Genomic DNA, 24,120 nt, shown 5'->3' with positions numbered 1-24,120 from the left:
AAGCCCCATGTATATATACACACATTTTTTGCTTAGTTCTATTCTGTAAGCATTTGCTGTGTTACATCATTAACTATTGGGTGCAACAGTATGTACAGTATAACTGCATGTAGTCCATATGTCTTTCAAATTAACACAAATCATCTGTTTATAGCCCGAATTGTCCTACAATCACAGTGTTATCAGCCATCACCAGTTCTGACGCTTTTACATCTATTTGCAAATTGTCATTGTGAGCTTTTTTAAGGGAAGTTGACCAATAATTTTTTAGTCTTTAAATGTATTCTCAAGAAAGGTTTGTATTCATTTACTATTTAAAGGGTTCATAATATATTGACATTGTACACATAACTGATTGCACATATTACAGGTTTTGCTAACAAATCATCATTAACTTTTTTAATGGCATTAAATCATACCTTTCTGTATTTTTAAATGAGGGTGCATACTAAGAAAATTACCGCCAATCAGTGAACTGTCTACTGCAGTATTTTTACGGGTTTTGTGTGGATGGGACCAAATAAATAAATACCCAATAAATCTAAATTTTAGAAAGCAAAGGGTGTGGGACTTTAAGTCCCGGTTCACACTAGGGCGACCTGTGAGGTGACCTGGTCGCCTCACAGGTCGCCGCAGGTCGCCTCCCATAGGGAAGCTGCGGACCCGTTCTAATAGGAGCGACACAAGACGCTCCGACCTAGAAAAAGGGTCCGGAGCTTCTTTGGGGCGCCCAGGAGGCGACCGCCATAGACTTCAATGTTATGAAGTCCGTGGCGGCCGCTCCGAGGTCGCGGCGCGCTGCTCGCACCGCGACCTCCGAGGTAGCGTCGCCCCTATGTGAACGGGGCCTATAGGTGCTCAATAATAATAAAAACATTTTTTGTTATGTATAAAAAATATAAAGGTTTATTTGTCAAAAAGATATAAAAACATTTTATACAACCAAATATTCAGTATGTATGGATAGTAATATTCACTGCGCATTTGTTTCCAACCGGTTTTGCCATATCGGCTTCTTCAGGGAAACGCGTTAAGAATTTTACTAATAGAGATAATAAATATAATAAATACAATGAACAGCAACATGCACATAACACAATAATACATAAATACCAATTACAGAAATCAATACAGTAAGTCAGATTTGATCAGTCATGCAGAGGTTAATAGTGGTTTCCATACCTACAACGGTATGGAACACAGGAATCTGTATAATGGCGAAAGTGGGTCTATCACTGGCAACTGCACTCACCAGCCAGGTTGAAGGGACGCCTCCATGTACAAAGTCTCCTGCAGAGGGGATATCGGGCCAACAAATTAGAGATTAAACTTATGTTGACAATGGTATCATGTCAAATTAAACTCTAACATCATATTACCCCTTTAACCTATAAACCAACATGGTAAAGCTTCTCTTATTTACTTACATATGTCAGAAAAGAGACAATGCCATGAGGGCGACAACATCCACTCAAAGAGATTTCACAGATTCCACTCCTTAGGATGTAAATGTTGTGGTGACCTCTCAGTGCATATCAGACAAGCAGCTAGGTTTGCCTACTGCAGTAGACTACAAGGTTTATTGGTGGTTTAAGAAATCATTCACACTGCCTACTTAGGTATACCTTCATGTGAGGGCAGTTTTTTTACCTGCACTGGATGCATAGGTGCTCTGTGCATCTGTGTGCAGGCAGTTCTATTCATAATAATGTGGGCACAGCTGTTGCTCCCAATTTGACATTCACGTAGGTGCAGATGCGTGTCTGCCCAAGTACAGACACTGCGAGTTTAGGGACCCGCATCCACACGGATGTTAAATTTGGAGTAGCTGTTGTGTCTGTGCAGTCGCTGCAACCCAATTACATAGTTACATAGTTAATCTGGTTGAAAAAAAAAAAGTCCACCAAGTATAACCAACTGAGGTGAATGGGACTGCCTTTTACGTGAATGCAGGGAACAGGCAAAACACAGCCCTCACACGTGTATACACTTAAGTATAAGAGTAAAACTGGGAAGGCTCCCAAAAAAAAGTAGGTACAATAGGTAATACAATTCAATTGACTTGTTCAAAAATACACTTCAATACAGGGCACTTTTACCCCCTTCCTGCCCAGGCCAATTTTCATCTTTCAGCACTGTTGCACTTTTAATGACAATTGCGCGGTCATGCGACACTGCACCCATATGAAATATTTTATCTTTTTTCCCCCCACAAATAGAGCTTTGTTTTGGTGATATTTGATCACCACTGGCTTGTTTATGTTTTGCGCTAAAAATAAAAAAAGACTGTTGTTTTTGTTATAAAATTTTGCAAATAAGTATGTTTTCTCCTTCACTGACAGGCACTGATGAGGCAGCACTGATGGGCACTGATAGGCGGCACTGATATGCATCACTGATATGCAGCACTGATAGGCACTGATAGGTGGTACTGATATGCAACACTGATAGGCACTGATAGGTGGCACTGATGGGCGACAATGATAGGCAGTTTTGCGTGGCAATGATAGACACTGATGGGCAATGGTGAGCGGCACTGATAGATGGCACTGAAGGGCAGCACTGATGAGGAGGCACTGACAGGCATTACTGATGGGTACTGACTGGTATTACTAATGGGCACTGATTGGCATCCTTTATGGGCACTGATTGGCATCTTTAATGAGTACAGGTGGGCACTGATTGGAATCCTTTATGAGTAGACGTGGGCATCACTGGTGGGGCACTGATGAGCATCACTGGTGGGCATCGCTGGTGAGTCTGCACTGATAATCAATGTAGAGCAGAGCAGACACCCCCCTTGGCAGGAAAGCCGATGATCTACCCACGCCTTGTCAGCGCAAATGGAGGAAAGCCAATACACGGCACTTCCTGTTTACCATGTGATCAGCTGTGATTGGACACAGCTGATCAAGTGGTAAAGAGCACACGTCATACCTAGATCGGAGATGCGGTGTGTCAAATCGACACACCACACCACCCATCGCCACTCTGCGTGCCCTCGGGGGCGTGCACGAGCAGCTTATACTGCTGGACATCATATGACACCCAGTCAGGATAATACAACCACCCTGCGGCCGTCATTTTGCAAAGTGGTTAAATAGCAAGCTTGCCATTATAGGTTCAGGGAATAGATTCTGATAAAGAGAAGTCCAGGTTGATTCAATATATCATGACATATAGCAATATCATATCAATTGCAGCAATCATTTATAAAGTGCACCAGCTGGGATTAGATGTTGCTCAGCAGTCCGGTCATATAGCAGCATTCACATTCATTATATCATCTGTGAAACCAAGAACTCTCAGATGCTATGTCCAGAGCAATTGAGATAGACCAAACATGCTGAGACAAGATGACTCATGATGAAGTTAGTAATCAATTAGGGATGAGACTGTGCCATGATAAGTAATATCGTTGTGTATGCCCACAGTGGGGATTAATTAAAGCTCAGTCTGTATATGGCAACACTGTACCAGATATCAACCACTCCTATTGAAAAAATAAACAAAACAAAGTCACACAGCGCAAATCGGAAATCAAGTGCAAATACATATGCGTGATAGAAGGCAAATCAATATACCATAATATATAAGTGGAAGGATCCATGGGGAGTGGACCCCCTCACCATTGCACCTTATCTTTTTGGCACGGATTGTCACCAGTTTATACAATAAAGAGCACTTAAGCACATTGCACCTTCACTGGCTACTTGCCTAAGGACTTTTTTGGGAGTTTTTTGGAACTCTATTTATTTATTTATTCATTTATTCATATTTATGCACCATTGTATGGTATATTGATTTGCCTTCTATCACGCATATGTATTTGCACTTGATTTCACAGCACTGTATGATTCAGATTAGGATGAATTATTTAATTTATTCATTTACCATTCATTTATTTATTTGCAATATTGCAGTTTTCATCCACCTACACAAGAATTTTGGCACCAGTCACTTTATATATTCCGATTTGCGCTGTGTGTCCTTTTTTGTCATTTTTTAATTACTTTTGAACAGCAGCATTTTGGATTGAGGTTAAACATCATACATCCATAGCGCAGTATTAGTACACATTTTTGATTACAATACATGGACAACAAATAGGCAGTAATTACAATAAGGGAGCAAGAAATGGACAGTTGTTACAATATTGGATCCACAAATGGTCATTTCTTATAAAATGTGGGAAACAAGTGGGTAATGTTGACAATACCTGGGCAGAAGACACACATTCATTACAATACAGTGGTGATAAAAAGGCAAATACACCAATGTGTAAGGCAATTGTTAAAATTTGTCAGCAACCAATGGGTTCCTGTAACAATACTTAGACAACAAATAGGCACAAAAACAGATCTAGTGTAGTTAAAATTAGTTTCTTAACTCACAAAAGCAAATGTAAAGCCTATTTCACCCTTAAAAAACACTTAAAACCATTTGAATGATGACAAAATCTCAATTCCATTTGTTTCTAGTAGCAGACTTCAACAGATTTTCATCTTGCTAGTTAGTGAATTTCATTTTGTTTAGTGGGAAATAAGGATAGATCATGGGCAATTACTATTCCTAGTACTTGTGCATTCTCCAGCTTTTGAAAACAGCCACATGCTGGTAGTAGTACACACAGATACCAAAAAGCTATGGTTTAGTTACTAGGGTTTTTATATGTCTATATGAAAAAAACATACCTATAACAAAGACAGACTTTATAACTCCAAAAATGTTGTCATTTACTTTCTGTTGTAAAACAATTTGGACCTAAAGGATCCATCGATAAATGAAATCAGGAACATTATTATTTACACTTTAAACATAGGAGTGGTCTATTGGCCATAAAAGTAGAAAGTCTGTGCCCCTTGTTGTAGCTAACCAAGTTTTGTCTAAAACGGTTGTAAATGTATATATGTGTATCATCAGAGTATACTGAAGGTGTTTTGAAATGTACAAAACATTGACAGTAATTATCATTCGCAGATGTGTCAGGATATAGATGAATGTGGAAGTGGAAGCAAAGTGTGTCCTGCCAACACTGTCTGCACAAACACTAAAGTAAGTATGCTAATATTTGTTTTACTTGCAGTATGTTATTCAGTCACTCAAATCGCAGACAATTAGCATATGTTACCATATAAAAAATACACATTGTGTAGTTGGAGGTAGAATTGAAATTTAAAGAAGCCAGACAGTCTGATTTCCGATGTGACCAATATAAGGCTACCTGTACACTACCTTGACCACGGATGTGGGAAAATGCTCGCAAAAATGCAAACCACAGTTTTTGCCACAATTTTGCAGCAATTTGTGTTTTCCCATGGCAAGCAGTCAAAACATTTCCTTTCTTGAACTAAATTATTCCGCGTTCAGGAAAGGGAGGTTTAACCTCACCTAAACGAGGCAACTCCTAAACTCTGATAAAAGCCTGTGTGTACATTGACACATACGTAAGCTTTTATCAAGTTGAATTTAGGAGTTTAGCCAATAAAAAAGTCAAAAGCTCCTAAACTCAAGTTTAAGAGCTGCCAGCCTACATGAAGCCTAATGCCTCGTACACACGCAACGATTGTTGGCCGACCGATCGGCCGTCTTTTGTCCAGTGTTGTTGTGTTGGTTGAAATGTGCTCTAGACTGCACACGAATTTTATCGGCCAACAAAAACCAACTTCAGAAGTGATGTCATGTTCTGGTTTACTTTTCGTGTGTTTTTTCTTCTCTGAGCATGCCCAGTCTTGCTCATCACATTTTTGTCTGCCGAAATCTGTACTGACTGAAGAACAATCGGCCGTTCTGTTGACGGCCAACAAAAATTTTATAGCATGCACGCCAGATTTTGTTCGGCCGAAAAGTCGCAGTCGGTTGTCCGAAGCATCATACTAACAAGCCGACAATCGGCCGATCGGACGCTGGCCGAAAATTCACGGCCAACAATCGGTGCGTGTGTACGAGGCTTAAGACTGGGTTCACACATGCTGCAGCCGTGGCTCACAGCAGGGGATCCAGTTTGTCCCAGTTCATTGATTCAGGTTGCGAATCAGGTCCAAATATTTGCCTGAATTTGCTTCTGAACCAGACCTAGAAACGCTCAGGACCCTTTCCAAATGCGGACCGCGGCCACCCTGGAACTGTGTAAACCGGCTCCGTTGAGAGTAGGTCACACTCTCCTGTCATGGGAATTGGATGGGGGGGAACCCGTATCCAATTCCTATATGTGTGAATCCAGCCTAAGTGTTGTATTTGATAATGTGTCCACATTTGGGACATTGACCATATAACAGATTTTAGGGTTGTAATAGAAATAGTCCCCATTGCTGAAAAATCTGTTCAGCTGATGGGTGTCATTCAGCCCTTTTACTAGAAAAAAAAATAATGAATTCATAGAGCATCAAGTAGGAGAATGTGGAATATGAGAATCCATACAGATAAAGGGATGTCTCAGAGGTTTGGCTCAGTGAAAAATAAAAATAATACAGAATAGTGTAAGTGAAAGGTGATGGAAGGTAATGGAAGAAAGTCGGCAAGAGAAAGGAAGACTTATGCACTTATGCAATCACCCTAATTTCTGGAAATTACATTTATTGCTGCATTTCTCTTTTTTTTTCCCCCTAGGGTTCATACAAATGTACAGCCTGTAAAACAGGGTCAGGAAGTAATCAGAATTCTGCTTGTAAAACAGAAAGAAGGTGCCCAAATGGAGAGATTAGCAAGTGTCATGAAAATGCGGATTGTGTTATGGACAGGGATGGAACCATTGCATGTGTGGTAAGACATGTGTCTCCTATAACTTAGTAGAAATTTGCAAGGTTAACAAGGGTAAAAACAAAACCCATTTAACCAATAGGCATTAATAACCATCCTACTAAAGTACCCCTCTATAGACATGAATTGTTTATAATCCAAGAAACTCCTAAACTACCATATGACAATTTGATCACGATGAATGAGTATAGGTGCAGCAAGCAAGCACTGACCATCGAGATGTTTCTTTGTCAGGATGATAAAATATCCTCTGCTGATCAATTCAAGTTATTTACAGTATATTTATGTTGTGTAGAGCAGAAAAGTAGTTGAACAGGGCCCTATGGAAAAGAAAAAAACTACAAGGTGTTTTTCAAGCATTATAGCTATTGGAAAACATAAATACCAAGAATTCAATGTTTGCTAGAAAGGAACATATCACTTTTGTTATTCCCTAGACCTTCCTACAGGTCACTGCAGCCCTTCATGCTGTCACTTTGGTTATTACTTTTCTTATAACTGGCAAAACATCAGCTTGAATAGATTTCACAAGAGATCTGTATATTAAAGTTGCTTCAGCAACTGTGTTAGGGGCTAAGAACGACCAAATTCATGAGGGCTTTTGACTCTTCTAAGGACACTTAAAGCTAAATTCCTAGTAGCATAAAAAAGGCTATTGTATGTAGCACTCTCCTAGGTGGGTGCTAGGAAAACCATACCGGGGCCCTGTCTGCTTATCAGGGGACCTGATTGTTCAGTTAGGCATGTGTTTCCAGGGTGTCTGTTGAGTCTGGGGAGTCTCCCCACTGTGTCCAATGGGGGCTCCTATTGGACAGTGGAGGAAACCTAACAAATAGCACACCAGGGCTTGTATCCATCCCAGAGGGCAGAATCTGCCACAAAGCATCCTGGGATAGGGTATAAGTCTGAGGAGAACACAAGAGTGTCAGAGGGAGCTTCAAAATGACTTTTAGGCACAAGGAGGTGGTCAGAAGTCAGTTCAGTGAACAGGCATCAAACCAGCGTTAACCGGCATTGACCGGCATCAAGCCAGCGTCAAGTCAGAGCCAACAGGCATTTTTCAGTTGTCCCCTGTAAATTGTGCATAGTTGAGCAAAAGGAGTATCCCACTCATCCCTTCTTCTATCCAAGCTCTCAATAATTATAAAAAAATAAAGATACTGGACTGGTCATTGTCTCAGTGCTCACACTTGGAGAAGCATGCACAAAGGTATTTTTGTTGCACCCGGTGACCCAGGGGGACCCATATCTAGCAAAATGGCTGGGAATCCTGCTACGTGTATTTAGTACTAAGCTATGTAACTATTAATTTGTACCATTGTCATGCATTTCCCTGTACTGCAGCACACAGGCTGGAAGAGGACCGTTGGTTGAACGAGATGAATTAATGAATATCTAAAAATAACTACTAGTGGTATGAATGAATAATACAATGTACACATTTAGTCAGTATATGTGAATTAGGCTCCATTCACACATATGCTTTTTATGTGCCTTTCAGGTATGGTGCATTAAAAACCTTGCTGCATCTTTAATGCTCTTTCATCAAACACTGTATTCTAGTGAGTTCAATGATAACACACCTAAAACTTGTGTAAAACAAGCAACCTGACAAAAAAAAAGAAAAAAAAATCACATAGATGTGACCTGGCCCTTAGTTTTTACATACCTGCTGGTTCCATAATGGTTCTGTAAGGAGGTGTAGGTGGGACAGAACGCACACGGAGAGTAGGAGTGCGGACATAGCCTTTATTGAATGATAGCGGGTTGCTCACAAGGAAAGGGGCAAAACAAAGGTACCCAGGGTCGGGCCCAAAGTGGGGGTGACAGAGTTCTGGCTGCTAAAGGGTGATCCGCAAAAGGACAGACTTACGGTAGGGATGACAAAGTCCTGGCCAGTGAGGGGTTAGGCCACACACAGGTCGGGGCACACAATAGAGTGGCAAAGTTCAGGCAGGCCGGGGCATGATCCACAGACAAATCTGGGCACCCAACGAGGCAAGGACAGTGACAGGTTCTAATGGGAGTAATGTCAAAACCAAAACTATGGAAAAAGACATGGGCTGATTCATCCACCTGCATACTCTCTGTACAGATATACACTGATGACTTTTTTCATTCAAAAGTGCCATCCACCTCAATATTGCCAAAGATTCAATGAGGTGAAGGATACTACAGTTCACAGAAAACCAACTCTGCATGTTTGTATTTCAAAGACTTGTGGCTTGGCTGCAAAAAACTCATTTTCACTTTCTGGTATTAGCTTTGATATACAGTTGCTGTGAAAAGTATAGGTACCCAAATAGTTTTAACTTACAAATACGTTAAGACTAAACAAGGTAATGTCATCCACCATTTTTTTTTTTCTTCAAAGCTCGCAGAGTAGACCTTGTACTTTTAATTTATGACTTAGCACATTCCTCTAAATACTGAAACAAATGCAAGTGGCATGGACACATTTTTTTAGTTGGATGAAATGTAATTTCCAGTGAGTATTTATCTGAAAAATATTGTATATATACACACACATACAGTGCATATATATATATATATACTGTATATCATTTACTTGAGTCCATTTTACATTATTTCACAGCAAATTACAATTATTGGAGAAAAAGTGGAGTACCCATATTTTTGACCACAACTGTAACTAAAGTAGTCACAACTTTTAAGTGATCTTTTGCCAGATCATTTACTACAGTATGTACTTGAAATTTGCACTTTTAAAATAAAGTGTCCACCACTTTAGAAACGTGGAGTACAATGGACAGTCAAACAGATCAAAACAATAGTATGCACAGAATATGTGAAACATACTTTTTCACATTAGAGTGTATTTTTTTACACATTTAGGATAAGATTTGTAGCTATATTATTTTCTTGAGCTTTATTGTGCTGAATTATATTCATCTTTTTCACAGTGTAAAGTTGGATGGGCAGGAAATGGATTGATGTGCGCCAAGGATACAGACATTGATGGATTTCCAGATGAAAAGCTGAGATGCTCTGACTTGAGATGTAAAAAGGTAAGTAATAGACAAAAACATAACTACAGCCATGGTAGCCCAGGAAGTTTCACATTGCCACATCACTACTCTGTACCTGTAGAGTGGATTAGTGTAGCAGCCACAGAGGTGGGGGACTTGAGTCACATGACTTGACTTAAGTCAGACTTAAGTCACCAGTTTGAGGACTTGAGACTTGCTTGACTAAAATGAATAAAAGACTCGACTTGACTTTGACTTGGTATTCATGACTTGAGACTTGACTTTGACTTGAGACATATGACTCAAAATGACTTTACTTTTTTAAGTTATTCAATATTTGCATTTTCTCAAGATGTGTCAAAGCAAAATGAATGTGTCTGTTATGTTTCTGACACCACAGTCACCTAAAACACCTCAGTGTGTTCTGATTTTTAGGACACTGGATGTTTAACAATGGAAATACTTAACATGTTTTTAGTGACTGTGGTGTTGAAACATGACCGGACGAAGGATTTTGAGCTGTTTGGGCATTCAAAGTTTCTTTAATATGCCAAGAAAAAAGCACTTAGCAGTTTTGTTAATGTTGAAAATAAAACAAAACCTTTCCAGATCACTGACGTTTAACTGATTTAAAGGTGAAAATTGGGGTAGATCAGTATTTTGACTTGATTTGTGACTTGACCAAAATAAATGACTTGACTTGACTTGCTTGACTTCTAGCAGGGACTCGACTTGACTTGCTTGCTTTTCACCACAGTAACTTGGGACTTGCTTGAGACTTGAAGGTTAAGACTTGAGACTTGCTTGTGACTTGCACATGTGTGACTTACTCCCATGTCTGAGCAGCCAGCAGGTGAAACCACAGTGTGCAGGTGGCGTAGCAGGCAAAAGTGACCCTCGAGGTGGAGATAATGACATCACTGCCCTGCCTCTCCATTTTGTCCAATCAGAGAGCACCTTGCACTCATTGAGAAAATGTAAAGCATTCTCTGAATGGGGCCCATGCTAAGCGCTGACCTTCTGTGTTTACTAAGCAATAGGGTAGCCAATTTGCACCACTCTGAATCTAGCGGAAATGACTATAGTATCAATGACTACTACATTGATTTCCAGCTTGCACTGGGATTGGCTAGTTATGGCACATGCATTCTTTAGCAGTGATATTGATTGTTTTGTTTTTTTAAAAGTAGCTTACATACAGCAGTGCCCCAATCTGACCCATTCCAGTTAAAAAAAGGAGGTAGCTCTTATCAGTAAAGGCTTGAACCAGCTGACTTTTGACTAATGTGTACACCTGTCTGTTCTACAGAGGTTGGTCTCATGACCAGCTTCTGTTGAATGGGCATGCTGGAAAACCAGAATCCAACTGGCATTCGAACACCTGTGCATCCCCATGTGAGAAAATGCATTGATACACCATGTGTAAATGAGGCCTTACTGAACTATTCATCTGCTTGCCAATTTTATCCTGCTTATCAAACATGGTTTATCCCAGTTTTGTTCATTTGGCCACGGTTGTGTTTTGATCCTTTTCTCTGCTGTCCGAATGTGTAGCTGACCTTTGGCTTGTCCTCCTGAGGGCACTTTGACCTGACCTCTTTGAACCTTTCCTGTTCTGCTTTACGTGAATTGCTGATGCCTAGGCTAATGCCTAGGTCATCTTCCTATGGTTTATTTTGCCTAGCGCCTGGTACTGTGCACTTATCTGTCTGCTGTTAAATTATTTGACTGCCTGTAGGTCACCTTTCATCTCAGCACCCTGCCATCTAGCTACATGATATGCTGTGCTGTGGAAATTACCCAATTAAAAGCAACAGTATCAAAATAAGATACAATAACCATTAAATTACAGGGCTTAGTAAATGAGGATGAATGTCATCTGAGTCAGATGCTTTATCTATTTGACTCTTGCTTTTACGTTATTTCACCTTTACTCACATTAGACCAGTAATATTAAACAGAGAGCACTAGCCATTCTATGTGACCTTATTATTTCACATTGGCAGACAAATAAAAATGCATTTAAGTCCTCAGTACTTGCTTTGTCCCCTGCAGTTTTATTTCCAAATATAATTGTTAGAGGATTTACACTAGCAGATTAAATTTTTTCTTAGGGTTTATGCACTTAAAGTAAAACTAAAGGTAAAACTTTTTTTTCCATTTTGGATTAAGTAAGGGAAGGTTATAAGCCCTGTCATTTTTTTTTTTTTTTTTTTTTTGCCCTCTGTGTCCTATTGGGAAGATTTCCTTTCAATTCCTGTCTGATGGGCAAAATCCCAAATGCCAAAGGGAGCAGAAATCTCTCCAAAATTAAGGAATCCCTGGTTGTTATAAGAGTCACTAGAACTAGTGTTCCCATTGGAGGATTTCCCCTCTATTAATTTTCTGATGACAATTTAAAATTTAGGATTTTGTTTCTTTCATATTCACTGATAACAAAGTAAACAGGGTAAATAGGGAGGGTAAATCTTCCTAACAGGGTACAGACAGGAATACAAACCTGACAGGTGTCCCATTCACTCCTTCATCCATGTTATTATGGACCTTGCTTTGTGCACTGGTGCACAGTCATTTTGGAACAGGAAGGGGCCATCCTCAAACTGTTCCCACAAAGTTGGGAGCATGAAATTGTCCAAAATGTCTTGGTATGCTGACGCCTTAAGAGTTCCCTTCACTGAAACTAAGAGACTAAGCCTAACCCCTGAAAAACAACCCCACACCATAATCCCCCCTCCACCAAATCATTTGGACCAGTGCACAAAGCAAGGTTCATAAAGACATGGGTGAGCAAGTTTGGGGTGGAGGAACTTGACTGGCCTGCACAGAGTCCTGATCCCAACCTGATAGAAAACCTTTGGGATGAATTAGAGCGGAGATTGCAAGCCAGGCCTTCTCTTCAACATCAGTGGCTGACTTCACAAATGTGCTTCTGGAAGAATGGTTGAGGTAATTGTAGCCATCACGGACAGTACTCAATTGTCTCTGTCTGGAAGAATGGTCAAACATTCCCATAGACACTTTCCTAAACCTCATGGACAGCCTTCCCAGAACAGTTGAAGCTGTTATAGCTGCAAAGGGTGGGCCAACTCAATATTGAACCCTACAGACTAAGACATTGATGCCATCAAAGTTCATGTGCGTGTAAAGGCAGGCGTCACAATACTTTTGACAATATAGTATATATATATATATATATATATATATATATATATATATATGTGTATACAGGGCTGAAAATTTCAAGTCCTGAGCTACTAGACAGGCCTTAAGGGTTCCTAGCCACCAGTTGCCCCACCTAACCCCTACCCTGCCCCGCCCCTAAATGCGCCCTCAAAAAATTATTTTATAAAATGACTCTGTTAAATGTTTTCGCATGAATGCAGAAGTTGCACAAATAAATATTAATAACAACAGTGTGATTGTATGTGCGTTTTACCTGGATTTTAGGTGCACTTCTATTGAATTCTATTACACAGTGCATTTTCTGAAGCCGCATCAAAGATGCAGCATGCAGGACTTTAAAGCGCTTTCATGAAAACGCACTTTGTAATAGAAATTCAATAGAAATGCACCTAAAATCCAGGTAAAACGCACATACAATCACACTGGCCAAACCACAGTTCACCAGTTATTAGGGATAAGAGAGTGAATGGGGGGGGGGTTCTGGGTTGTAATAATATATGTTAATGAAGAGCAGAGTGAAGGACTGTAGAGAAAGTGCTAAGGCTGTATTTTGGAACAGGACAGGGTCAGCTAAATGGCTGCTTGAAATGCTCAGAGCTGGGACCAGAGGCTGCAGGACATACAGTACAGGTTTATGGAGAGGACAGCTGAAAGATAGAAGTAGATGAAGGGTTAATGTGAACAAGAGAGAGAGGAGTACAAGAATCGCTGCTGACTTACGATTGTGCAGGGAAGATAAAGACAAGTTCGAGGAGACGGACAAAGTGAAAGTGACCTGGCCGGGAAAGAGAACAAACCAACAGGGGGAGGGGAGCTTGGAAGGAGAGAAGTGATTAACGGCTGCAGGAGAGATAAGTGGCTGGAACGGAGGAGTCCAGAAATCACTCCTGTCAGGCAGGTGAAGGCAGAAGCTCCGAGTGTGCCCCCCTCATCACAGATATGGACACTGCCCACCCCTGCACATACCGACCAGTGTTCTGTCTCTTCCTCTCCTCTCTCGCCTTCAATCATTTTCCACTCGCAAAATGCGAGCAGGCGAGTGGAAAATTTGAGGGCTGTATATATATATATAAAGTTGCATAGGAGGGTTTACTTCCTCTTTAAATATGTGAAAACTGTTATTTGCATGTAACTAGGCATGCCTTCCCAGTGATGGGTTGATTGGTTTCTTTGGGACAGAGATTCAGGGTTGCTATACTGATAAAGTCAGTAGATACTTGCTTTTACCCTTTCAATATCACCAATGTAAATATTACATTGGCAGAACATCTAGCCCCATCAAAGTTTGTGTTTGCCTTTGCTGTGCAGGCTGCTGCCTTCTAGTAGCAGTCATTGTCTGATCACATTTACACTGTTAAGAATGTGCTTCCACCACCCCACCTCGCCTGATCTCCCTGCCATGTTTCCTATACCCACCTTTCCCACCTGGCTGCACAGGCCCTTTAAGGAGGGTAGTATAAACCCAGAAGTGTTCAGTTCTAAACCCTTCCAGGTTCAGAGCTGTTAAAGTGGAGTTCCGGCCTATTTTGCAACTTTAGTGATTCCTGGAGTGCTCGCTATGTTAATCAACAATTGGGCATTTTCAAATTTGTTCGGGGGTCCCTTACCTTGTTTTCAGGACATTTTTGATTGTACTTCCTCCTTCTCCCCCCTCTGTGGCCGCGGCCACCGACATCACTTCCGCCTTTGCATGCATCCTGGGAGCTGTTTGTCATCACTCCCAGGAGGCTGGAATCAGGAAGAACTGTTTGATCAAGGAAAAAGTGACCGCACTCCGAAATAGAAATCAAACTGGAGTGTATTTATTCCACATCAAAAATAGGCATCAAAACTTCAAACTGTGAGACATGGGACAATAGGTAGACGCGTTTCACAACTAAAAATGTCGCTTACTCATTACCAAGTGGTTACTCATTCCACTTGGTAATGAGTAAGCGACATTTTTAGTCGTGAAACGCGTCTACCTATTGTCCCATGTCTCACAGTTTGAAGTTTTGATGCCTATTTTTGATGTGGAATAAATACACTCCTGTTTGATTTCTATTTCGGAGTGCGGTCACTTTTTCCTTGATCAAACAGTTACCGGATTACGGATCCGACCAGCACCTGATACTGTCTCACCTGGAGCGGTCACATCTCAGTTTGGATTCCAAATCAGGAAGAACTCCCAGAACACTCCCTGGAATCAGGAAGAAGGACACAGCAGATTACACTGCGGCTTCAGATGCCCACATCCAAGATGGCCACGCTCAGACAGCGTTTTTAAAAGTAGGATTTTGACTAAAATCCAATACTATACACCTTGTAAGTATGAGAATAGCGGTTCTGTAAAGGGGGATGGATTAGTATTATAGAGGTATTTTTAGTTAAAAAAGGTATATGAGTACAGATCATCTTCAAATGATGTCTCCATAAAGAGAACCTGTCACATGCACTATGCTATCAGATACGTGGTAGCAATAAAGTTACATTGAAAAAAAAATAATGAGAACTTTAAAGTTTCATAAAATACATTTTAAAAAATGCCCCCAAAAATTAGAAAAATGCCTTTTCTACACTTACACTCGCATACGAATGCAAATGCACATCAGATGGCCATTTGTATGAAAACAATGATTGCCCATACAGTACATGTTAGGTGTCACCACACATTTTAGAGAGCAGCAATAATTTTAGAGCCATTATTTATAGTTATCTCTAATTTGATGAACTGTAAAGAAGTGTCACCTATAAACATTTCTGGGAACCATAGCTTGATGCCATTGCATGTGTGCGCACAATATTACATAGTTACATAGTAGTTGAGGTTGAATAAAGACAATAGTCCATCCAGTTCAACATGTAAGGTGTGTGTGTCCAAAATCATTTCCCATACCCCTGAATGTTTTGATCCTTGAGATGTACGTCCAAAAGTCTTTTAAAAGTAACCATATTCCTCGCAGTTACTACCATCTGTGGTAGAGAATTCCACAGTCTAGTAGCCCTTCTGTAAATAACCCCCTGCGTAGCCTGAGGTTAAAACGCTTCTCCTCTAATCGCATTTTATGGCCTCGTGTCCTCATGCATTCCTTGCGACTAAATAGTTTTTTTCCTATGTTGAGATCCCCGTTGAGGTATCTATAAATGCCAAAAATTTAACCCATAGTTTGTAGACGCGATAACTTTTGCGCAAACCAATCAATATATACTTATTGGGATTTTTTTTACAAAAAGAATGCAGCAGAACACACATTGGCCTAAAATTATGAAAAAATGTGATTGTTTTATTGTTTTCATTGGCTGTGTTTTAAAGCAGAAAGTAAAAAATATTGTTTTTTTTTTTTTTTTTTCAGAATTGTCTCTCTATTTTTGTTTATAGCACAAAAAATAAAAACCCCAGAGATACTCAAATACCACCAAAAGAAAGCTCTAATTGTGAGAAAATGTGGGTATAGCGTCGCATGACTGCGCAATTGTCAGTTAAAATTACGCAGTGCCATATCTCAAAAAATGGGCAGGTCATTAGGGGGGAAAACCTTCCGGACCAGAAGTGGTTAACAAGTGTGCAAAAAAGGAAAAATGGCTTCAGAAAAAAAGAGCTAAGGCTAAACATGCCCACCTATAAGGAGTGGGGGAGCAATGATATCAAGCAATGCACCAAGTACATGGCAAGTAGTGGACAATCAAACTGCAATCCAGAACGGAAATTTAGAAGGCAATAATTACAATTCATAGTGCAAGGAATGTCAATTTTGATAATTCAATTGTTTGTGCTAAAAAAAAAACGTTTGTGTTTTTTTACTGAAAATACCCTAAATATGCCCAAATATATCAGAATGCATAAAATCATTTATTTTATAGCTCCTTGGCTTTCAGAAGATGTATGATTTAAGATGTCTTTGGTGGAATTAATTTCTATAATATAAACATTAATATTTATGTAAAAAAAAGAACATTTGCCCTTCTAAAAAAAGGGTTAATTAATTTTACTTACCTTTTAAGATTGAAATGCTTTCCTTAAGTAGTTTATCACACTCAAAACCACTTAACTATACTGAGTTCTTTTATTCAAAAAAGTTTTGTGTCTATTGGGTTATTTTTAATGAACTGAATGTTCTTGCTTACAGGACAACTGTGTAACCGTGCCTAATTCTGGCCAGGAAGATGCTGACAGGGATGGAATTGGAGATGCATGTGATGATGATGCTGATGGAGATGGGATACCAAATATTCAGGTTCAAAAGATTGTCTTCTAAAGGATGATTGTTGCCAAAGTTGTTAACAAAGTTGAACAAAGAAATTAAATCTGCCTGTTTTATTTTCCCTTATTCTGATGCACTGTTTTAATAGTCTAGTAAAAAGAAAAGGGGTCAGTTCAATGTCAGACTACTCTTTTCAATTGTTGATTAAAGTGGACCTATCCTTATAATACAATGTCATTTTATTTTAATTTTAGCAAGGTTGTTATATGTTTAATTGATAATAAGTATCTGTTGAATAAGTAATCATTGTGCACACAATGTACCAAGCCCCTTCTGCAGACTGCACATAACCAATGTCTCAACCCTTGGATTTGGCTGAAAGATGGAGGGAGTCATAGTTAAAGTATAACTGAAGGCAAAACTTTTTTTTTTTTTTTTTTAGTTTTGGATAGAGATATTAGAAAACCTGTCAGTTCTTTTTATTTTTTGCTGTCAGGGTGCCTGTTCCAGAAACTCACCCTCACTATTTGCCCTATTTACCAATATCAACGAGAGTGAAAGAAAATCCCAAATTTTGGTTTGTCACAGGATCAGGTTTAGAAAAGAAAAATGGAAACACAAGTTGTGATGACCCTAGTGACAACCAAGTGATCGCCTCCCACCTCTTGTTTTGGCTATGGGTCCGGAGGTGAAGGGAAACTATCCTAATGGGACGTAGATAGCAAAGAAAGAAACCTGACGTGTTATAACAATCCATTACCATTTCCACCCCCCCCCCCAAAAATTAAAAATAAAAGATTTGCTTACTTCTACCTAAAATGAAAATGCCAACAGATAAGTTGTTTAACAGTTTTAAAACATTTTTATATACCAAACTTGAATTTTAAATATAGTTTTTCTGTAAGACTATTTTTTTTAAATATCGCTCAGTGTTAGAACTGAGATCAGAATATGCAAAATTTTGGTCTAATAATTATTACCTGTAATATATGTGTGAATGTGTTATGGACTTGTAATAAATAAGATCTACTTCTATTGGTGCAGGATAACTGTGTCTATGTTCCCAATTTGGATCAGAAAAATGCAGATCAGGATAATTTTGGCGATGCTTGCGATAACTGTCGTAATGTGAAAAATGATGATCAGAAGGACGCAGACAAAGATGGAAAAGGAGATATATGTGATGATGACATAGACGGAGACAGTATGTTTATATCATTTTTACAGTTATACTTCTTTGGGGGGGGTTGGTTACACACTTCCTTGAGTAAGTGCTCTGGATTAAAGAGGTTGTAAACTCCACTTAATGACTTTTGCCTATAGGTAAGCCTATAATAAGGCTTACCTATAGGCAGGGCTGCTGTTAGAAATCGCGGGGCCCCATACAGACTACCTGGCAGGGCCCCCCAAGAAAATATTAAAAATATATTTAGCTAAAATTACAACAAAATAACTATTAGCAGACACAAATATAACATAACTCACATAATTCCTGCTAAATCAAAAAAAAAAAAAATATGTTAAATAAAAATGAAGATGAGATGAGAAAAATATACAGGCTGGGCAGTTGGAGCTCAGTGATCAGAGAGACAGAGAGAGAGAAACAAAGTTACAAATAAACTCCTGAGTAGAGATAACATTAGAGCCAGTGCTGGGAGGGGGCCCACACAGGGAGGGGGATTAGTGAAGGGACGACTGTCTCTTTCTCAGCAGATAAAAGCTGATAGCAGGGAGGGGGACAGATCAGATTCAGGTGCTGGAGGAAGATTTCTGTATTTGTTGTCCATCACTAATCCCCCTCTCTGTGAGGGCCCCCCTGTGTGCTCGGGCCCCCTACAAGAGGGCTGGTGGTCCCCCCCTATCAGCGGCCCTGCCTATAGGTACTGTAAATATCTCCTAAACATGCACCGTGTAGGAGATATTTACATTGCATGCAGCCAATGATGTCATTGGTGCATGCGCTCTGAAGGAACGGCCACCTGTGCTGTTCCTTCAGAGCCCTGTGCAGTGAACGGTGGCTCCCATGATGTTATCGCGCCTCCGGCCAATCAGATGGCTGAAAGACGTGAACCAGGAAGAAGGACGGCCGAACATGTCTGCCATGTTACCAGTGAGCGGGCGGCATTGTGGGGGCTTCGTTCTAAGGTAAGTATTTCATAATGAGCTAGTATGTGATGCCTTTCAGTTTTTCCTTTTTTTTTCTGAGGTTTACAACCTCTTTAATCTAATTGTAAGTATACACTTTAATGGGAAATATTGTTTACAACTTTATGAATCTTTAAAAATACAGGAAGTCCCCAAAAGCTTATATTACTGCAGAAAAATGATTTAATAAATTCTGTGGTCAAGGAATCATCCTTCAGACCGGATGAAAAAATTACCAACAAAAAAAAGCTGTTTATAGATTAAAAAAAAAATGATTTAAAATGTGACAAACTAAACTTACTTAAAAATGCTGTCTGGTACAGTATAAAGCCAAGGTATCTAGATATGCCTGTATATAACTATAGTAGGGGAGACAAAATCAGAAAAAATTCCCAGCTTAAGCAAATTGGTTGGTGAGTTTTTCTGATTTTGTCTTTCATGCGTTGCCCTTCCATGTGCTCTTTGCTATGAAGGCAAGTTAAAGGTGGGGGCAGGGGCCATTTTGTTTGTTGTTGATGTATACTGGTGAGTGGACACACTGGATGCATTTGCTGCCATTGTGCTATGAGCTGGGCGTCCATTGTGCCCCCAAGTGCCTTTTAGGAGGGTTGGGCTACCTCCAGGCCCACCTGCCCCCTATCTATCCATTAGAATGCATGTGCTTCCACAGTGGAATTTACAGGAGTTAGGACTGCAGGTAATACAGGGTGCTGTGAAGTGGCCCTGCAGTTTACACATGCGTTTGCAAATGTGTGCTAACTAAACCGCTGTTTGTAACGCATACTGTTAGACAGGTTAATTTGGTTGGCAAGCAAACTGGTTGGTGAATTGAGCTGGGAATTTTTTCTGAATTTGTCTCGCATGCATTGCCCTTCCATGTGCTCTTTGCTATGAAGGCCAGTTATAGGTGGGGGCAGGGGCCATTTTGTTTGTTGTTGATATAACTATAGTAGCATCTATGCCCTACTGCCATACCAAATCCTATACCAGAGATGCAGAGGTAGCTGTTATGTCATGGCCATCACACATATTGGTCATCACTGTGGGCTGCCTCAAAGGCCTATAGGAAAGGGCAGAAGGCAGCAAGGGCTGGGCAACCAACAATTGGTTGATCTGGACTTATTTCAACTTGACTAACTATGTACACTACCAAGTGTCACAGCTTTGCCCATTACAGGGTTTAGGTAGATGCTGCAGGTGTGCAGCAATCTGCCTGGGTTCCATTTGAGGAGGGTTTGCTAAATCCTACTTAAAGACTGGGAAACCAGAACTTAGTATTGAATTCTGCTGAATTCTACAAGAGTAAAGCCTTGTTGGTTAGTTCTGACCATTTTTTTTTAAGTTTAATGGGCTAGGTATTGTTGAAAAAAAGGGTAAATGGGCATTGGTAAAGGGGAACGCACCGATGCAAAAAAAAAACACTGTACAGTGGAAAGAGTTGAAAGGGGGTCTTTTCATGCAGCTTGGAGGGTAACATTGAAAACACACAAATCCTTTAAATAACATGGGTAGGGAATGCTTTAAAGCTGTACAGGCGCCCATAGACACACAACTCTGGAAAACCATGCCCCAGCTCCCTCCTCACAGGAGTTTAACTGACTGCAACAGGAGCCTATGGCTCCACTGCCCTCAGTTTCTCCTGTAAAACTAGGACATTAGAGGAGCAAAACTGAAGCTTCTGGCAGTAACATAGAAACCAGGTGTTTGGGGGGTATAAGAACAGGTAGTGGAGTGTTTTTTACCTTAATGGCAGCTTTTCTTTCCAATGATTTTTTTTTTTTTTTAAGAAACCTTAATGGCAGCTTTTTAGGAAATGTGACAAATATCACAACATAAAAACTCAAAAATGATGCGCTCTTTATTTTACTAACAAACTACTGTAACTTTTATGCTAAGAGTAAACATTTTTGGAAAACATAATTCGAATAATGAGACTACTATGCTTCCATATTTAAGTATTTATATACATTTGTGTTAATTAAAATATTGTTGGTGATACTATGCACAAATTATTTTCAGAAATTAGGAATGTTTTGGATAATTGCAAAACTATCCCGAACACAGACCAGAAAGACACAGATGGTGATGGAGTAGGTGATGTATGTGACAGCTGTCCCACTATTCGCAACCCAGACCAGGTAGGCTTTAAAGGTTTGGCAAAATATTAATTACATCAATAAAACATAATTGCGACATAAATGTTCTTTTTTCTTGTTCCTAAGCATGGCACGTTTCATTGGAATCTAACACTTCTAGGAATCTCAAACCTTTGTCTGTGCTGGCTCCAGCTGCTGCTCCCCACCTTCCCTCTTCAACCGGCTACATCACTGGTTATGTATGCAGGGCAGTGCCTCGCAAAGACAGTGGGAGTACACACAAATTAGAAGCAGCCACAGCAGTAAAGGGCAGACTTACACCACCACAGCCCCACTTCTGGACTGCCCACTGTATATATACATCATTACTTTGACGTTATATATTGGGGTTATGGCAGCAACTAGCTGCCATAACCCTGGGATTTTATTAAACAGTGGGTGATCCTCTTTCACATAAAAGTGGTCCCGGTGGCGGATTTGCCAGGGATCACTTTTAAGGGCAGTGGGAAAGGTGCCCCCCCCCCCTCCCGCCGTTTCCCGGTCGCTTCCTCCGCTTACCAAAGCTGTCGGTAGCGGAGGAAACAATCTGATCCAGTGAAGTGATTGGACGAAAGTCGAGTGAGGGCGAGATGGCCCCCACTCAACTTTATGCCCTTGTAGAACTGGAGAGACGTCTGACGTCACTTCCGCCTAATGGCCCTAAAGGGCCAATTTTTTTTAATTAGTAAATGTAAAATTACATTTTTTTTTCTTTTAAGTGTGAATGAGAGATTTGAGGTCTTTTTGACCCCAGATCTCACAATAAAGAGGATATGTAATGCTTTTTTCTATTACAAGGGATGTTTACATTAGTCGCGCCCACATATGTAAACGATGTTTAAACTACACGTGAGGTGTCGCCGTAATCACTGAGTTAGAGCAATAATTCTAGCACTAGACTTCCTCTGTATCTCTAAAAAGGGGACCTGTAAAAATGCCTAAATCGTTGTCTATGGATATTTGTCGCCTGTTCACTCGGCGTAACATCATCTTTCACATTATACAAACAAATTAGGCTAAATTTTGACCCGGTTCACACTGGGGCGACCTGTCAGACGACCTGGTCGCCTGACAGGTCGCTGTAGGTCGCCTGCCATAGAGAAGCTGTGGACCCGTTCTAATAGGAGCGACACAAGTCACTCCGACTTAGAAGTTATGAAGTCCGTGCCGGCCGCTCCGAGGTCGCGGTGCGAGCTGCGCACCGCGACCTGTGAGGTCGCCCCGGCAAGTCGGATCGCCCCAGTGTGAACGGGGTCTTACGGTTTTGTTTTTGTTTTTTATTTCATGAAAGTGTATTTTTTCCCCCAAAATATTGAGTTTGAAACAATGCTGCACAAATATGGCGTGACATAAAATTTTGCAACGACCGCCATTTTATTCTCTAATGTATCTGCGAAAAAAAATATATATAATGTTTTGGGGATTCTAAGTAAACTTGTAAACAACAAATGTCAGAAAAAGACCTAGTCCTTAAAGTGGAGTTTCACCCTAAAATTATACTTACCTCCATCTTCTCGCTAGGGGTCACCTGAAAAACAAATGGATAATCGCAATTTTTTTTTTTTTTACTTACCTCGTTTAGAAGAAAATATACTTACCTTACTTCCTCTTCCTCCCCTCGGCGGCCACGGCGATTCGTCACTTCCTGGCATGCAATGATTCCTGGGAGCTGAACGTCATCGCTCCCAGGAATCAATGCGCCTGTACCGGCCCCGACATGCCCAGAAGCTGTGCAGGGATGACGCTGTGGCACCGGAAGTGACGGCGGGGCCGGTGCAGTGCATCGTGGAACCGAAGAAGACGGAAGAGGACACAGAAGAGGATCCCGCTGGCTTCAAGCTGCCCACACCTGAGATGGAATGCACTAGCCCTGACTGTCCCTGGGGTATTTTTATTAAAAAAAATGTTCACTGGGTGGAACTCCGCTTTAACTGGTTAATGTTGTATAGGTGCAATATGTCAATTCTAGATTGTAAGCTCTAACGAGCAGGGCCCTCTAGTTCCTCCTGTTTTGAACTGTATTGTAACTGTATTGTCTTCCCTCACATTGTAAAGCGCTGCGCAAACTGTTGGCGCTATATAAATCCTGTCTAATAATAATAATAATATTTCAGCTATACTCTCAGCAGCTGCACTATGTGTATTTGTCTACATTTGTTTGGTCATTATTGAATGCCTCTACTTTCACAGCAGGTCTGCCTTGGAGTGCAAACTCTGCTTGGGCAATATTGAGCTGCCATCATTTCCAAGATGGCAGCAAACAGCCTCATTTTTTGGTTTGTTTGACCACAAGCAGAAGAGAAGCTATTCAGGAGAGCTTGCAATCATTCTATTGAGGGCATATACACACAATTTTGTAATAAAATAGTTTTTTAACGAACAGTCTGTTGATTGGGTATCTTTTTAAGGTATTAAAAACACAAATGTAGCTCAGTAAATGAAATTGGAAAATCATTACTTTTTTCTAATACCTACCATTCACTGGAATAGGTATTAGAAATGTCCTATACTGCTATGCACCAAAGTCTTTCTGTGCCGCTTGCTGAGCTATAGTCAGAGTGATTTCTCAGGGGCTCAGTTACAGGGGATAATTAATGGAACCTGGAAAAAAGAAAATGCACACAGTATTGAAGCTGCCTTGACCAATACGATTTTCTTGTTTAATTTTTCTATAAAAATTGTACAGTGAAACTTGGTTAGTTGCTTTTGACAAAAACTCTAATGGGT

The 24,120-nt window shown here is 40.3% G+C and overlaps 1 protein-coding gene across 1 annotated transcript in view; it reads left to right on the top strand.

Annotated features, from left to right (window-relative positions):
• The window catches only part of COMP (cartilage oligomeric matrix protein), a 186,356-nt gene that overhangs the window by 105,466 nt on the left and 56,770 nt on the right, over positions 1-24,120 (top strand). Inside the window, exons 6-11 of the mRNA XM_082243515.1 lie at positions 4,981-5,055; positions 6,610-6,762; positions 9,684-9,788; positions 17,039-17,146; positions 18,158-18,317; positions 21,278-21,396. Coding sequence (XP_082099641.1) covers positions 4,981-5,055; positions 6,610-6,762; positions 9,684-9,788; positions 17,039-17,146; positions 18,158-18,317; positions 21,278-21,396 — 720 coding nt within the window. The remainder of the gene's footprint in view (positions 1-4,980; positions 5,056-6,609; positions 6,763-9,683; positions 9,789-17,038; positions 17,147-18,157; positions 18,318-21,277; positions 21,397-24,120) is intronic.

The sequence above is a fragment of the Pelophylax lessonae genome (genome assembly GCF_965119305.1).
Source record: "Pelophylax lessonae genome assembly, chromosome: 1".
NCBI classification, from domain to species: domain Eukaryota; kingdom Metazoa; phylum Chordata; class Amphibia; order Anura; family Ranidae; genus Pelophylax; species Pelophylax lessonae.
The sequence above is the reverse complement of the archived record's forward strand: the minus strand, read 5'-3'. Positions and strand labels throughout refer to the sequence as shown.